At 39.8% G+C, this 17402-nt stretch overlaps 4 protein-coding genes across 4 annotated transcripts; 3 read left to right on the top strand and 1 right to left on the bottom strand.

Annotated features, from left to right (window-relative positions):
- Positions 1-1682: 1682 nt before the first annotated feature.
- On the top strand, positions 1683-4322 carry atf4b (activating transcription factor 4b). Its single transcript, XM_079457073.1, has 3 exons — positions 1683-1849; positions 2567-2968; positions 3080-4322. Exons 2-3 carry the CDS (start codon positions 2665-2667, stop codon positions 4162-4164), a joined length of 1389 nt encoding a protein of 462 aa, XP_079313199.1. The 5' UTR covers positions 1683-1849; positions 2567-2664; the 3' UTR covers positions 4165-4322.
- A 312-nt stretch (positions 4323-4634) lies between these two features.
- LOC306894480 (GTPase IMAP family member 8) lies at positions 4635-7655 on the bottom strand. The gene is made up of 4 exons (XM_079457072.1): positions 7263-7655; positions 6233-6964; positions 5588-6169; positions 4635-5467 (listed from the first exon to the last, which is right to left on the bottom strand). Exons 1-4 carry the CDS (start codon positions 7291-7293, stop codon positions 5415-5417), a joined length of 1398 nt encoding a protein of 465 aa, XP_079313198.1. The 5' UTR covers positions 7294-7655; the 3' UTR covers positions 4635-5414.
- Positions 7656-8509: 854 nt separating this feature from the next.
- On the top strand, positions 8510-13864 carry adsl (adenylosuccinate lyase). The gene is made up of 13 exons (XM_079457460.1): positions 8510-8751; positions 10047-10250; positions 10408-10452; positions 10542-10621; positions 10944-11115; positions 11323-11369; positions 11475-11565; positions 12267-12336; positions 12488-12635; positions 12932-13022; positions 13129-13218; positions 13376-13552; positions 13708-13864. The coding sequence occupies exons 1-13, from the start codon at positions 8605-8607 to the stop codon at positions 13792-13794; spliced, it is 1449 nt and encodes a 482-aa protein (XP_079313586.1). The 5' UTR covers positions 8510-8604; the 3' UTR covers positions 13795-13864.
- A 1117-nt stretch (positions 13865-14981) lies between these two features.
- tmem150b (transmembrane protein 150B) lies at positions 14982-17154 on the top strand (the record flags this gene model as incomplete). Its single annotated transcript, XM_079457721.1, has 6 exons — positions 14982-15046; positions 15150-15209; positions 15556-15623; positions 15697-15824; positions 15922-16099; positions 16955-17154. The coding sequence occupies 6 exons, from the start codon at positions 14982-14984 to the stop codon at positions 17152-17154; spliced, it is 699 nt and encodes a 232-aa protein (XP_079313847.1).
- Between the last annotated feature and the right edge of the window lie 248 nt (positions 17155-17402).

Raw genomic sequence — 17402 nt, 5'->3', positions numbered from 1 at the left:
CGTAGAGTCTGATCTTGTGAGTTACACAGGAAACGAGTACTGGAATGAAAGAGGAGGAGCCACGAAAATGGAAGGGTCTTGGAATGTGTGATGGACACGTTCACTGGCCAATAGGGATTATATTTCGGACCCATTCCTTTCAATATAGCTGCACACAGTATATATTGCCATCCAAAGGGCACTTCGGGAGGAAGGGGAGACCTCAGAAAACATTGTTCCATATAGAGAAAACGATCTTTAGACATATACCGTAGTTGATGATCAATTGACTAAATATTTCTCATAATACTAAAAACTTTTAATTTTGTGGTGAAAAAAAACTTTAATTTAACTTTAAAGTGCCAACTGTTCTTTTTTACATAAATGAATAACAGGACTTGTTGTTTAGTTTAGTTTACTAAACAGAAAATACAATTTACAAATCATGGCTTCAAGTGGGTGGTGATGAAACGCCACTTTTACCTGATTGGTCTTCTGTACAGTACAATACTGGGCTGTGCTGTGCCACACTCTGCCCGTCCAAAAAAAGACTACACTAAAAGAAACACTAATATTTTTTTTGGACCGCGTTAGCTTTGATTGCGGCACGCTTTCGCTGTGGCATTGTTTCGATAAGCTTCTGTGATGTCAAGAATGTAAAATTTTCCCTGTCTGGGGTTACATTAATTTTTTGCAAAGATCTTGTATTGATGATGGGAAAGTCTGATTGCTGCGCAAAGTCTTCTTCAGCACATCCCAAAGATTTTAAAAACGTGGATGGAGATTAATTCATGGAGTAGTATCATAAACCAAAGATAGCTTATTTTTTGCCATCTTCCAAAAGTCTATGGGAAAAAATATACAGTATAGGCTTTTGGAACCAGTGCGGCACTAACTTCCGGGTTGGCCTAAAAAAATAGGACATCCCTGCACCAATCTATATGAACATAAAATATGTCTGAATTGTGCAGCACATGCACATTTCTGACTAACTCTAGCACAACAAATATAGTTGCACTGTTATTTGACTTCATTAATAGGGAATAGTGCAGACCCAAGAACTTAAAAATGTGGTGTTGCTAAACAAAATCAGCACCTAACAACGAAGAAACACATCTGTATATATACACACTTTAAACTGAATAATCCAATTGTTAACTGTTAGGATTTAAGTTACTCGTGTACAGGGTCAGCACACAGGGGGCGAATGCATTCTGAATGGACACCAGAAGTGACACCCTGCGTTCCATTTAGGGCTCTTCCCTATGCCCTAAGGCTGTCCCTCTTGGACCACAGATATACACAACACACACACACATATTATATAAACACGTCACAAACATTTATTTTGTGATCTATTCATCGTGTACTAATATGTCATTATTGTGAAGCACCATAGAAAGCAATGCAGAAATACATTTTAACTGAATAAGTGTCATAGATTTTTAATAGAGACAGTATCTCTAACGCATACTGTCCACTCAGTAAATTATGACTGAGTCTGAAAAATGGGCTCAAATCTTGTTTTACATTCCCTCAAAGGAATAAACACACACAGTCCTGTCATAAATTCATGCATTAAAAGGGTCAAGTTAAAACGCATGGGTTAATAATAAAGTGTCTGTGCGGAGTAACACAAAACAAAGCGCCCCGGCGGAGGGATATGTCTGTGTTGCACTGCGGCTGTATTTAAACGCAAACTCGACGTCATCATCCGCAATTTTGTCCTTCCCGCAGCCGATTTCTGTAACACTCGTGTGATTCTGCTCTCCGCCGAAATGGCCGTGTGAACCGCAGCTCGTCAACAGCGCGCAAACTCCTCAGTGCATCAGCAAAGTGCACTGGTTCCGTACATTTATATCAAAATGGCGTAAGTATATTTTTGTTGTTGTTCTCAAATGTCGCGGAGTTTCCGTGTTTAAATCATTTAGTCAGATGTGTTAACGACGTGTGTTGTAAAAAAAGTTCCGTTGTTGTTTATATACTGTGTTGTATAAAAGGTTTCGAGTGCGAAAGGAGCGATTAGTACAATGACGTCGGTCACGCGCCATTTGTCTGCCGCACTGGAAGATTACAGTCGATGATTTGTACTTGTTTCCATTTTAAAATGTACAGTAAAGTAATTGACTTTGTGAACACGTATATCATCGAGTCATTTTTTCGCAATTGACTCCAATAACCATAAGTAAAACGGTTTAACGGACTTTTCTTTGTGATCGCGTGCTTTTATAAAATGGCGCACGTTCCTTAACAGGGAGCGGCGATTCCGTGAAATGGCGGAATCTGTTTCTAATGGGACATTATGTCTTTCATCGACTATTGAGTAAAGTCCCGGTTAATCAGATCGAGCCGTTAACTAAGGCGATTACACGTTTGGTAAACCGGGATTAAAGTTTTATAAATAGACACCTGCCTGCTGACAGTCAGCGATAGGGTCACGTGACAGATGTCCATGTATGGACAAACGAGATGGGCGGGGCAGTGACGTAATCATGACTTAGAAAGGCATTGTTAGGTCATGCAGCTTTTACTTTTTCTGATTAAATAATTTAGTAGGAGAATAACTACTTTTAATTTTCTATTGCAGGTCCTTTGTGGAAACTCACACCTTTGCTGTACCTGACAGCAGGAAATTGCTCAAATTCCCTGAAGAAGACTCATTGATTCCTCTTGATATAGACAGCCATGTCTTTGATGAGCTCACGGTTTGGCCCGGACGATATGGAGGTCCTCCTTTGGGACCCATTATCACCGATGGCTGACCCTCTACGGTCCTTCCTAGATGATGATGATGATGAGGTTCTTCCTCTTGAAGGTGCAGAATCGCCCCTCTCATCTTTCTCTTCCTCTCCGCATACCCCTCTCTCCCCACCCTGCTCTCCTCCTTCCCCTCAAAGGGGGGAGAAGGCTGGGCTTGACCTACTCTCCATGTCCTGGATGTCCTCAGATGAGCTGTGCCAAGGCAGAGTTGGCACAGACCGTGGCAAAGGTGAGATTGAGTCTTCACTCCAGACTCACCATACTGCTTTTAAGCTCTAGTTTTTGGTTTATTTCTTTAAATACTCATTCATATGGTTTCATATTTGTTGTTTCCCTTCAGAACATTCGTTCAGTGAAATGGATTGGAAGATGGAGCAGATCGACTTGAGCGAGTTTGATCTTGACACTCTAATCGGCTCCTATGACTCTGAGGATCCACCCAGTTCCCCTGAAGAACTCATCGCATCTCTGGAGTCACAGATAGATTTAGACTCCCTCCCCCTACCTCCTGAAAACACTGAGGATCCACCCAGTTCCCCTGAAGAACTCATCGCATCTCTGGAGTCACAGATAGATTTAGACTCCCTCCCCCTACCTCCTGAAAACACTGTTTTGCCGTCTCAGATCACCCCTGCATGTTCACCTCCAGTTTCTGTTCATTACATTGACTCATTCACTTTGAATACCCCAATAACCACCCCTATGATCATCTCTACACCATTTGAGATCGATTCCACCTCTGTGGTACTCCAGTCTTCTGAGTTCCAGGAGCTTGAGATCAAGTTAGAACCAGCCTCTCCAGTCCCCTCCCCTTCCATTGACCCTCCCGAGTCTCCCGCTGACACGCTTGAGCTTGGCAGTGAGGTAGACATCACTGAAGTTCAGAGTCCACCCCCCGTTGAGGTCCAGGTACCTAGAATTGTCCTCTCCCTGTCTCCAACCCGCATTGTTCTTGTTCTTGCTCCCAAAGAGGAGGTTAATGTGATGGCTAGCCAGCCGAGCAAAGGTGAGGTGATTGTGAAAAATCCCATGATTCCAACTTGCCCCCAGCCCGAAACGCCCCCACCTTCTCCATCTTCTCACCCATCCAGGGCAAAGCCCTACTCTCCGCTCGAATCGAAGCCTACCCAGAATCAGCCGTCAGAATCACTTGTCCTAACGGGAAGAATAAAGTCAGCCAGAGGCTCAAAGGTGGTGGTTGAGAAGAAGCTAAAGAAAATGGAGCAGAATAAGACTGCTGCCACGCGCTACAGACAGAAGAAGAGGGTAGAGCACGACACTCTGCACACCGAGTGCATGGCTCTTGAGGAGAGAAATCGAGAGCTGGTGGAGAAAGCAGACTCCATCACGAAAGAAATACAGTACCTGAAAGAACTAATGGAAGAAGTCAAGAAAGCGAGAGAAAGCAGATCGGTGCGGTCATAAAGAAACTAAGAAAAATAGTTGGACGGTGCAGAAAGCCGATGTTGACGTAGTGACGTTTCCTTTTTAGTATGACATATATCTGCTACGCCTGTTCTTCTCTTGCCTGTATATTTTCAGTTTTTGTATGCACAGTATTATATAAAGCTGTTTATTTTGTATTTGTCTCTGTGTCTGTAATATCCAAATTGCAGTTGTGTATACACAATTAAAGCTTTTAACTTAAATGGGATTTGTAGCAGTAGAATGATGTGACTTGCATATAGGACTGTATTGTCATGCTATGAATATCACACAAACTGAATTTTGATTCTGTAATAAACTTGGAAAAATAACCAATATTCTGTAATAAGAGTCCTTTTTTGTGTGACACAGTTAAAATAAGCTTAATACATTAACTGCCTCAAAAAAATATTTCCTTTTATTTTATAAAATATCAAACTTTGAATTTGATTTCAAATTGAACCCAATGCACAGGTTTGACTGTAAAACTTTATTAAAAGTAAAATATGCTGTGACACAATTTCACTCCATAAACCAGTTTCCATTGTCAAAGTCTTCGTGGCTTTTTATTTACTTGGCAAATTATTGCAGAAATATCTGTTGTAGTAGAAGAATATTACTAGGCAATAGTAACGGTCACAATGACAATGAATTAGTAAATTTATACTTGAAAAGGCAAAATATTGCTACTATCACATTACATATTGATCATCAGTTTGTAAATACAAAAAAAGCCCAGAATGTTAAGATGGCACTTTCAATTCTGTTCTAAAATCCAGAAGCTATAAACTAATACAGAATTTCAGTTAGCATATGAAGTATGGTCATAGATAGAATTGTTTTTGTCATTTGCTCTGTAGTAAACATGCATGTAGTGAAACACTAGCACTCTGCATCCATATCATTTCATGCATGTGATGCTAGTGTCAAGGTTTGAACAAAAATAATTGTATTTGTGATGAATGGTTCACCGGACTTGAACAAGGTTAACAAAAGGTATCTGTATATGACACCAGTAAGTACTATGCGCTTATAGTAAAGATGAACAAAATAAAGCATTTTCTATTTTGAAAAATACGTTGTAGTAAAGCAGAACATTCTGGACAAACATTAGAGACTCAAGATGACATAAAAATAGTGGGCTTATGTTAAACAGCTGCAGAATTAAAGTACTTTTTGTTTTGGGATCCATAAAACAATTCTCACATTCATCTTTATTGACTTTTCAAGAGAAAGAGTGCAAATAACTTTTATTGCAGAATGCATTTTCCACTGGTTTCCTCCTCGTCTAGTTCTTGGTTCACTGCAGAGCAAGAACACAACAATGCAAAATTTTACATAACTTATCAAACTTGACAATTACATTCTGTATGTTTATGTGTAAACAGTTTTCAGGAAATTGAGTGGGATGTTAAACACTCACGCTTGACAGGTAAGAATGGTTTTTGTCCATTCTCCGCCACCATTTCCTCTATTTTCTGCAATAGTTCAGTCACCTGGGGCTTGTCCTTGCTGGCTTTGGTACAGTCCAGCACATGATAACAGTTCCAGCAATGCTTCATTAGTTTCAGAAGCTCACCTCCATTCTGCTGGATATGATCTTCGATCGATGTGCCATACAGCCAATCGCCACACGAGAAGAGCACCAGCGTGTGTAAACAGGCCTCCTCCCCGAACATTTCCAAATGGCTCTTGAGGGCTTGCCTCTTTTTGGGAGTGAGGGTGGAAACCACAGGGATGACCAGTAAGAGGGCGTGTGGGCCCGGATGGAGAAGACCCGCCCCTAGTTTGATTTCTTTTCGTATGTTGCTGGGTGTGCGTTGGACGGAGAACCAATCCCAGCCTGGGGTATCAACGATCGTGAGGCGTCGACCGGCTACAAGGGCTTGGCGACGGACAGATACCTCGGTGGACCGTCCTGATTCGAACACACGACAGCCCAATAGAACGTTACCCACCGCGCTCTTTCCAGCTCCACGCCAGCCAACCAACAGCACCCGTAACTCTGTTAAAAGACAAGAAAATTAAACTGGATGTAGTATTTTTTTATACAACTACACAAACCCACCTCTTGGTGGAGATCTAAACATTGCTGGTATCCTCTCCACTTCGGTGACTCTATCCTCTTCTCTTTCCCTTTGCATCTCTTCGTCTTCAAACAAAATGCTTGGCCTCTCCATTTCAAAGAACCAGCCCTGATTATCCTGCACCATCTCCTCCACTTTCTGCAAAAGCTCAGCAACCTGTGAGCTCTTGTCGGACAAGGTGTTATCCAAAGCATGGTACCTGCAGCCACACCTCTCCACCAACCTCTGTAGTGCTGCCCCAGCATCCACAATGAATTCCTCCACACCCTTCTCTTTTGGCATCTGGTCTGCACAGGTAAAGAGGACCATGGTGTGCCGCCATATTCCGGCTCCCAGGGCTGTAACTCTGGACCACAAACCTTGCCAGTGGTGTTCGGTGAACGCTGCTCTGACGGGAACCACAATCAGCACAGTGTGAGGACCTGGAGAGCACTGGTCAATGATGGATTGCTGGTTTTCAGGACAGCACTGGTCAATCATGGATTGCTGGTTCTTCGAGTCTTTTTCATCGATGTCTTCGCTTTCAAGTTGCCATCCCAGAGTGTCAATGACCAACAGTCTCCAGTTGAGTATATCTATCCAGTGTTGCTGTTCTGTAAAGGAATGGTCGGTTGAGTTCTTCTCTTGACTCAAGATGGTACGCAGTGTTGAGGTTTTACCAGAGCCCTTGAAGCCCAACAACAACAGGCGACGTATGGATGGACAAGATCCCTCTACATTAGAGAGATAGAATAAAATAAATAAAAATAAAGTGGGTGATCGGAACTGTGTGCAATATAATGCATGCAGATCACATCCACCCTTGTTATCAGATGCTGATCCAGAATCAGACGGAATGTCCTGTATGGGTCAATTTCTAGATTCAACAAAAAATTCCAGTCTGCATTAGAAAGCCTCAGAGACTCAGCAAGCACATGTAATGCAGAGGGAAAGCTGTTTATGTGTGACATTAAAAACAACATGTTAGAATACCAACAATATGTATTGAAGTTAATGTTTAATATCACTTACCAGCATTTAAATCAGAAGAGACTGTAGCCATCTTGTGAGTAGCTGCTGTCTCTTTTCTTGTTCTTTCTCCTTTTTCTTTTTTTGTCTGTCCTATCAGCCAGTTGCCAATGGACAAAACATACTTTACCCCTCTCTTTTGTCTCCCCTACTTTCTTTTCTCTCTCACATTGATTTCCTGAAAATGCACTAATCGTTGAAGCCTGTTTTGTTCCTTTTGATCCTAGAATGATAGAGACAGAAACAGGGTAGCAGGAGAGAGGAAGTGTAACGAAGAGTCAGAATGAGGAGGCGTGTGGTTAGAATTGTGAGCAAGGTTAATGGGATGAGTTTGACAGTAAACAGCCTCCCACAGTTCTTCTCGGCAGATCTTTGTGGTGACCGAGGAGGTGGGATGTGGGGCTCCTGTGCTTTCATTGTGTGGTTGTTGAGGTTAGGGGTGGAGCATAGGCTGCTGTCGGACCAATGAAAACATGGCAGTGTCAATATCTTCCCCTCCCACCTGATTCTGCAGTATGACCTAAACCCAACCGCATTAAAACACCAGAGGGAGTGAGAAACACCAAAGCGACGAAAATTCCTGGACTGTCACTGTGGCAGCGCAGACAAGCAAAAACTTTTTAATAGAAACGTAATTTGATATCAATATTTTATTGGTATAATCAATAGCAACCTTAATATTTTCAGATAATTTAATACATATACAATTATAATTTATATGTATATATTGCTTTCATGACTGAGCATGATCAAAGATGAAACTACATATTAAAATGTGAATTTTATCCTTATATAGAAAAATTCTGAGGATGTTGTGTACACAAAAGTAATGAAGACATTAGACTGATGTAGAGCTTAAATCTTTATTCATTTTTTAACTTATACTTCACATACTTTTGCGCTTAAATCTTATTTTTATTTCTTATACGTACATCGTTAAATATTTCAGTAATATTTAAATGGCTCTTGCCTTTATCTCATATAGGCTACTGTGTAGGCCTATAACACTAACAGAGCACGCTTAAAGCACTCGAACATGTTTCTTAAATATCTATATCTAGTTTAATTTCACTTAAGTTTTGTAACATGCTTAATTTAATTTCATTTATTTTAATATCTGCGTGAAGTAGACCTATCATCTTACTAAAGCCTGAAAAATCTCAACTCTACTTAAGCGCTACAACTCTGCAGCCACTAGAGGGCGTTAAACCCGAAACCCCGTTGTGCCGTGTTTCGTTTTAAACTGTCGCAATCATTCTACCGTCTCTCTGTCAGAAATGTCGCAGCGATCAGCCTCGAATCCACTCCCGTTGCTTTGAGCTCCACTGACTGACCCACTGCAGGCATGGAGGGATCCGGGGACGAGTTTATGAAATATCGGTCACCGCTGGTGTCTCGGTACGCCAGTAAAGAAATGGCTTATAACTTCAGCGACAGAAAAAAATTCACCACGTGGAGAAAACTTTGGATTTATCTGGCCAAGGCCGAGAAGGTTGGAAAGTATATTGTTTCTGCAGTTACTAACTACACATTATAAATAATACTCGAATGATTCTTTCAATGCCAAGTACGAAGTTTTTGACCTTGAAGAAGTGGAGATCTCAAGTTGCCATCTCCGAGTCTATAAATAGTTTGAAGGACTGTGTGCTAAGTACTTAAATGTGCATATGAGTTGCATTGCAAGATTTAATGTAACTTGTATGTTTTACATCAATGTCTATTGGACATGGTACAGAATGGCAAACTTAGTATTCAAAATATCATATCATTTGTAGTTTCATGTGATGTTTGGCATGTGCTTTTGTTGAAGGCTTATAATTCGCAAAGTAATTTTTTCTCTATTTGTGACATAGTCTAAAATATGTATAAACAAAGGTGTTTCCTGAGCTGTGAGCAACTTGGTTTTCCTCTAATGAGAGGCATGTAGGTACTAACCTATTAACTCAGGCTCAGGTCAAAGGTTACAGATTCTTCTAAGCCTTAAGGTCATACTATCTCACCCATTGGCAGAGAAGATACTCTGAATCTCTTAGAATAGTTATCTGGATTAGAAATATATATTATTGACCGTAGCTGTTGTGCTTTATGGACAATGTTTTTTTTCCAGCTCTGATCATTCATAGTTATCTGGATTAGAAATAGATGTTATTGACCGTAGCTGTTGTGCAATGCGCTGCTTTATGGATAATGTGTTTTTCCAGCTCTGATCATTCAATAAATCCTATTGACTCTTTGATAAGCAGATAGTAAAGTGGTTTTGGGACAGTCACGTGCTGGTCATCTGACCTGTTTATCTTATTAGGATGAAGTGAAGAGAAACACACACGTCTTGTACGCAGACTCTGAAAACAGATAGTTTACAGAACTAAAGACGTAAACAGCAGCAGATAAAAGTCTGGGTCTGGGACCATGTAAATGTCAGGGTAAGAGGAGAATGTCCCTGAGAGCTTTTCCCTCCTGGTGTCTGTTTCTAAAGACGACGCAAAAATGCTTTTATATCACTCTGCTTGTAATACATGTTAAGCATTAAAGGGAAAATTCACACAAACATTCAAATTCAGTCTTCACTTATTCCCCCTCATATCATTTAAAACCCGTATATGAAAAAAGAAGACAATTTGAAAAGTATCTCAGTGGTTTTGTGTCCGTAATATGGAAGTCAATGGCGTCCAACATTGTTCGGAGACCAACGTTCTTCAGAATATCTTCTTTTGTGTTCTACAGAAAGACATAGAGGTTTGTAATGCCATAAATGATGCAAGAATGTGCATTGTTCTTCTCCTGCAGGATTTGGGTCTGCCCATAACCGATGCGCAGGTGAGTGAGATGGAGTCTCATGTGGAGGACATTGACTTTGCCATGGCCGCTGAGGAGGAGAGAAAGTTACGGCATGATGTCATGGCCCACGTGCACACGTTCGCTCACTGCTGTCCCACTGCTGCTCCCATCATCCACCTGGGCGCCACTTCCTGTTATGTTGGAGACAATACGGTATGTAATGACCGCTGTTTATAGGTTGTGATGGAAGAACTGTCGGTATTGTTTAGGTACAATGACCAAATTGTAATTGCCAGAGTTAAAAGCAATATTTAAATACGAGCCACTAATCAGTATGAGGTTCCACTGATTCTCTTCTGTGTATTTGTAGGATCTGATCATGCTGCGTGATGGATTTTATATCCTGCTTCCAAAGGTTTGAATGTATAATATTAACAGTTATAAACAAAAACACTGTAGCCAAAACACTAGAGCAATACAGCTTTCAATCTTTCTCTCTCGTAGTTGGCTCGTGTCATTGACAGGTTGGGGAACTTTGCAGAGAAATATGCTGATCTGCCAACTTTGGGGTTTACTCATTATCAGTGAGTCCATCTCGGTACCAGAACACTCACATAAACAACTGTTTATATCTACTGTGTCACAAGTATTTATATGTAGTTCTGTTTTGTGATATTTTATCTTAATGTGCATGAAAAAATTACTTTTGTTTGTTTTAATTTGTCCATCTCACTTTTTTTTCACTCCGCACCCATGTGTTCTGTAACCCGTATAACACCATTTACTTTAGTAAATATCTAATTTCCATATTAGTTTTGTCACTTTAAAAAATTTTTTTTTTAAACACTTTTATTAGATGGTACTTTTAATAATTGTTTTGATGAATTGGTTTATTTTCTCTCTCAGACCGGCTCAGTTGACTACCGTCGGGAAGCGAGCATGTCTCTGGCTGCAGGATCTGGTCATGGACATGCGCAACCTTCAGCGTGCTAGAGACGACTTGCGTTTCCGGGGGGTCAAGGGTACCACGGGCACGCAGGCCAGCTTCCTGCAGCTCTTCCAAGGTGATCATGATAAGGTGATTATTATTTTAATCTAGCTCCATATTTGCCAGACAGTTGTAATAGTTTTGATGATGACCGTGCCCCTACTGGTGTTAAAGTGTAACTGAACAATTTCTGAATTAGTATTTTTGTGAAATAATTCATTTTAAATGAATAAACCTTTAGATGACCAAACGTTTTTCTGTAGTTGAACTGACCCGATACGTGCTATTTCCTCACAGGTGGAAGAGTTGGATAGAAAGGTCACAGAGATGGCTGGATTTAAAAAGTATGTTCTCATTATACATACAATAAACTACTGCTAAAGTTACTCAAATTGCTATTAAATAGTGCATATCTGACACAAGGCTAACAGTGCAATCTGTTTTTCTAGATCGTATTTGGTGACTGGTCAAACATATAGTCGTAAGGTGGATATCGACTCGCTCTGCGTGCTGGCCAGCCTGGGAGCCACAATACACAAGGTCACTAATACTGAAGCATTATGTGTATATTCATATTGATCACAGATTAGCAAAATATCAAGTTAGGTTTAAATTAGAACAAAATTAAGAGACCATTTCAAAATATATTTTTCTGATCTAAAATGTACTATTTATAGGTATGTGTTTAGGTAAAATGATAATTTTTGTTGCATTCTTTGAGCTATTAATAACTTTCTCCCAAATTTCAAACAAAAATATTGTTTCTTTTTGCATTTATTAGCAAAAATGGAAACTGGAGAAACCATTTTTTTCAGAATTTTCTTAAATACTGCAAAGAAAACAAATTCATATTCACTTTACAGCATTACAACAGTAATATTTGTACACATATTAGGAAGAGTAAAAAAAAGATACTTATACATCAATCCTAACCTGGATTTTATAACAGTTTTCATGTGTCTTGTCATGCTGTCAGTCTTTCACGTTGCTGTTGGATGACTTTATCACTCCTGAGGTTTGATTTTGTTGAAATCCAACAGACTATGAACTGGAATGACCACAATACATATAGAAATGCTGAATAAATGAAAACTTGGAATGGTCTTTTAATTTTTTCCATGGCTTTAGCATTGTTGTGAATAATATTCGCCCTCTAGTGGACATACTATGTCATGCTGAACAGACATGTCAGTTTTCTCAAGCCGATGATGTTTTTGTCATGTGTTTTTATGTGGCTGTAGATTTGCACTGATATCCGTCTTTTGGCTAATATGAAAGAGATCGAGGAGCCTTTCGAAAAAGAGCAGATTGGTGAGTGTGTGTTTGTGCATAATTATTATTATAAGGAACAACAAAAGGCTGGCATTTTACTGTAGAGCAAAGGTTTCTTCATAGGCGTAATGTGAACCTTTTTACCATGGTAAAATGGGTAACAAGCTCTTTCTCTCTGTTCTCTTTCCAGGCTCGAGTGCCATGCCATATAAAAGGAACCCCATGCGTGCCGAACGATGCTGTAGTCTTGCTCGCCACCTGATGTCGCTGGTGTCAAACCCCCTGCATACATTATCAGTCCAGTGGCTTGAAAGAACCCTGGATGACAGCGCTAACAGGCACGAACACTCCATTACACAATTACAATTGTGTCGTTCTTGTCTGGGTTTCTTATCTGTACATACTGTGATGCACATTGATAATCAGATTCATTTTTTTTTTTAAAACAAAGAATGTTATGGACTTTGGAATTAGAATTATGCACTGTTTTTAGGCCACTACACAAGTCAGAACATTTGTGAAGTTAGAGAAATTGTTATTATTATAATATAAGTTGACATAAGAAATGTTTAAACTTATTACTATAGTGAAGACAACTGTGATGAAGCTCTGATTTGTCAATGTGTGTACATAGGAGAATCTCTCTGCCTGAGTCTTTCCTCACCGCTGACATCATCCTCAGCACGATGCAAAACATCACTGAAGGACTCGTGGTCTATCCTAAGGTGTGTTTGCTTATATTTAAGCTGTTGGAAATAAAGGCAGGTTTCTACTCCAAGAATGTATCATCCCTAATTATTGTCTGTTTATTGTGTCTCTATATGCATATAGGTGATTGAGAGGCATATTCGTCATGAGCTGCCCTTCATGGCTACTGAAAACATCATTATGGCCATGGTGAAGGCTGGAGGAAACAGACAGGTTAGAAAAAACAATGAAATGGGCTCCAAATGCTAAACTATTTAAATTGACTGTTACAGCTTAGATGACAGGTTGGGTGTGCTTAGACATCGTATTGTATATTGTACCTTTAACAATGACGAGACGTTCCCATCTACTCTGTGCTAAACACCCACAGGACTGTCACGAGAAGATCCGGGTGCTTTCCCAGCAGGCCGCAGCCGTTGTCAAACAGGAAGGGGGAGACAATGACCTACTCGCACGGGTTCAAGCTGATCCATATTTTGCCCCCATACTGGGTGAACTGGATGCCCTTTTGGACCCCAAAACTTTCATCGGCCGAGCCCCACAACAGGTGCATACACATATCTAAACTAGGATTGTTTCATCAAAACATCATTATACGTCTTACAATTATGGATGGTTCATGATCGCCTACTAATCGATTAGATGTGTATCTTGATCATTTGTTCCTCTCTCTCTCTCTCTCTCTCTCTCTCCTTCTGTCAGGTTACACGATTTTTGTCTGAGGAGGTCAGACCTGTAATAGAGCCATTCAAAAGTCAAATGGATTTGAAGATTGAACTGGAATTATAATGCGCGAACAAACGCAAGACCGACTGACAAATCAAAGCTGTATGACAATGAATAAATGTTTTGTTCTTCATCTTTTCTGTGTCTTGTGACAAGTTTTGCAACAAAGATGTCTTAAAAATCACATTTGAATTCCATAAAGTAACCGAAGTCTGATTGTTTAGTGTATTATATTCTCACGATCACATACACGGTAATGTCAAGTAATGACCTTCTTTTTACATTACCATTACTCTCTGTCTCCATGGTAATCTATGTCTTAATTGTGTGTAATTAGAGTAATTTACATTTATTCATTTGGCAGACGCTTTTATTCAAAGATTATGCAGTTATTTATAGGTGTGTGGCAATACTCATAAATCATCACTGTACATCATCACAAGAGCTTGTCAAGTCACCTTTATGAAGCATAACCGTCCTGAAAATCATACTGTAGTGTCATATGTCCAAAGGCAATGTTAGACGTTTCATTCACAGGACAGATGACTGCATTTATTTGCACTAGGGTGGGTTTATGCACCTAAACATCTTGTGTGGTTATGGAAACCTTTGTCATACAACCATAAATCAATGACGCTGGCACAAAGTCCACAACCGCACAAGGTTTGAAATGAGCAATGATACTGTGTTATACTCAAGAACATCACCCAGCACCTCTCAAATGTTTCTTCATTAAATTAAATTAAAGGAAAGAAGAAGGAGATAATCCAGGTGAGTGCTGCACTTTAGCTATCTGAATTCCTTTAAGCTATCCTATAGTAAGAGTTTAAAGTACTAAAAGAAATGTTTAACTTGTGTTCCATACTTCATTTCTTCCATTAAACAATAAACAAGGGAAAATGTTCACGCTGGTTGAGAGCCAAAACAAAAGCATGTGAATTATCCATAGAAGTCGTCATGTTTTTTACAGTTTTGGTTTGTATTCTGGGGAGATACAGTGGTACGTATTTATAACATGGGGTGCGGCTCATTTAAAATTTCAATCCTAACAGTCTGGTTCCTTAAAATGCTAAATTGATAATAACTGGTCTGTTAACCTAAATGGAAATTTCATTGATGGGAATGGGTGTGGCCTTGCACGTTGTTCTCTGTCTGATCATCAGCGGTTTAAACATACACAAAGTTCACTTTACTGGCATGTAAGTTGCTTTAAAAGATGGTTTATCTACAGGTGATCTGATTGATCCATCATGTGGGCATGGGCATTGCTACCCGTCACCCTGGCAGTGTTTGGAACTGTTAGTCTTTGGGTTGTGTAAGTCGTTCGTTCATGTTTGATTCTATGGCCACTTATATACAGTACATATGATTAAAACAAAATATATATAATAATGCAACTCTCTGTGTCTGTGTGGCAGATATGGCATAGCTGTGCACAATAATACAGTTAATATAACTGTAGAATTCCCTTATATCAGGTATGCTCTCATATTGAAAACATAGTTCACCCCAAAATGAAAATGCTTTTATTATTTACTCACCCTCTTGTCATTTCACACCAGTACGACTTTCTTTAATCCTCAGCACACAAAAGAAGATATTTTGAAAAATGTTGGTAACCGAACATTAGCGGTACCTATTCACTTCTATTGCATGGGCACAAAACCAATGCAAGTTATTTCACGGCTACTTTAAAATATCTTCTTTTGTGTTCTGCAGAAGAAAGTCAACGACAGGAGGGATAAATGATGACAGAATTGTCATTCTCAGGTGAATTCACTTTTGAATGACGTTCTTATACGTACTTTTTATAACCCTCTTTAGCGTATGTGGCTCATACAACCCCCAAAGCTGCCTGTTTGCTCAAATCTGCAACATATGCTGTGTGTTAGGTGAGTCCTTGCATTTCATTTGGAAAAACATGAACATCTAAATAACATTTGCTCTCGTGTTGTCATTCGTCAGCTATGTGGATCGTCTCGATCAGGTTTCAGCAGATACAGGATTACGGTTGTGCATCTCGTACAAACACAGCCGGTCTGGTGCTTGGATTCATCTCTAGCATTGGGATTTCTATTCTTGGAAACTTCCAGGTAAACATGCACATATTTTGTGGTTTGTTCTCGCCCGTGGTTGTTCTTATTGTTTATTTGTGTGCCTGATTTGGCGCACGTTTATGTTTTCATTCAGCAATCAGTACTATTGGAAGTTCATCTGCTAGGGGCAGCCTTGGCCTTCTTCCTGGGTTTGGTCTACTTCTGGATCCAGACGTGGCTTACCTACAGCGCCAAGCCGTCACATGACCGGCGGTGGGTAGGGCCAGTGCGCATCATCCTCTGTAGCATGTGTACATGTTTGGTCATCGGCAGTATCCTTCAGCTCTACGAAATATTCTATGTGCTGCTGACGCGGAGAAGCTTATTCATGCATTTATGACCTCAAGACTTGACTACTGTACTGCGCTACTTAGTGGTTGTCCTGCATCATCAATAAACAAACTACCGTTAGTTCAGAACGCAGCTGCCAGAGTTCTAACCAGGTCCAGAAATTACCATCACACAACCCCAATGTTATCAACCCTTCACTGGCTACCCATTAAGTATCGTATCGACTTTAAAGTTCTTTTAATCACTTATAAAGCCTTAAAGGGTTTAGCCCCTACCTACCTAACAGAGCTTCTATCACACTACAACCCATCATGCTCTCTAAGATCTCAAAACTCAGGACTTTTGATAACACCTAGAATAACTAATTCCACCAAAGGGGGTCGAGCTTTCTCATACGTAGCACATAAACTCTGGAATAGCCTTCCTGATATTATTCGAGGATCAGACACACATGCCCAATTTAAATCTATAGATTAAAGACGCATCTTTTCAGCCAAGCATTCACTTAATGCAAAATATGCTAAATAAACCACCAGGAGATGCTGACATTAGATATTATTTACCAGAATAATTGAATTTACTATATAAAACACCATGTAGCGTGTTGTAGCCTTTTTTTTATTATTTTTTATTTTTTTCCCCTGTAAAGCTGCTTTGGAACAATGCAAATTGTGAAAAGCGCTATATAAATAAAGTTGAATTGAATTGAATTAAATGAGAAGGTCAACCGAACTGTTATATGAGGCTGGGCAAATGCATTTCCAGTAAGTTTATTAAGCTAAATGGAATGAATTATTCAATTGTTTAATGTTTTTCTTAACATGCTGTTTTTTCAGTGGTTGTTCTGCACAATGTAGGGTTTCGCTCTGAGGCCGCTATGTGTGAGTGGGCCCTTGTCATGTGCTTCTTTGCACTGTTTGGGGTTTTTGCGGCGGAATTCAGACACATTGACTTCCATAAGTTCACCATACAGAAGGAGGGCAATAAAACTGCCGATGATGCCAATGGGATATGGACATTGCAGGAAATTCATTAAAAAGCAGCTGATTTTTCAGATGTGGACAATAGTGACTGCGGTAACTAGACACACACAAGGTGGAGTTAAGTGATATGGTTGAGGACCACAAAAGACAAACATAACACTCATATTTCACATAGTCTTGCCCTCATCTGATGTTCCAACGATCACTTTTACAGTGTATGTTATCTGTTCAAGACTTGAGTTACTTGGAAATATAGCAGTGTCTCAGATTGCCAACCAGTATTGTTTTATTCTGAGGCATG

This window comes from Barbatula barbatula, assembly GCF_947034865.1.
Source record: "Barbatula barbatula genome assembly, chromosome: 5".
Lineage (NCBI taxonomy): Eukaryota > Metazoa > Chordata > Actinopteri > Cypriniformes > Nemacheilidae > Barbatula > Barbatula barbatula.
This window is presented reverse-complemented; position numbering and strand designations above follow the sequence as displayed.

Excerpts from the sequence above, each read along its gene's own strand:
- atf4b (XM_079457073.1), top strand. The coding sequence starts at position 2,665 with ATGTCTTTGATGAGCTCACGGTTTGGCCCGGACGATATGGAGGTCCTC. Across the intron at positions 2,969-3,079 it reads TGGCACAGACCGTGGCAAAG|AACATTCGTTCAGTGAAATG; the intron begins GTGAGATTGAGT and ends GTTTCCCTTCAG.
- LOC306894480 (XM_079457072.1), bottom strand. The coding sequence starts at position 7,293 with ATGGCTACAGTCTCTTCTGATTTAAATGCTG. Across the intron at positions 6,965-7,262 it reads CTCTTCTGATTTAAATGCTG|AGGGATCTTGTCCATCCATA; the intron begins GTAAGTGATATT and ends TCTCTAATGTAG. Across the intron at positions 6,170-6,232 it reads GTTTAGATCTCCACCAAGAG|AGTTACGGGTGCTGTTGGTT; the intron begins GTGGGTTTGTGT and ends GTCTTTTAACAG.
- adsl (XM_079457460.1), top strand. The coding sequence starts at position 8,605 with ATGGAGGGATCCGGGGACGAGTTTATGAAATATCGGTCACCGCTGGTG. Across the intron at positions 12,337-12,487 it reads TTTCGAAAAAGAGCAGATTG|GCTCGAGTGCCATGCCATAT; the intron begins GTGAGTGTGTGT and ends TTCTCTTTCCAG. Across the intron at positions 12,636-12,931 it reads CTGGATGACAGCGCTAACAG|GAGAATCTCTCTGCCTGAGT; the intron begins GCACGAACACTC and ends GTGTGTACATAG.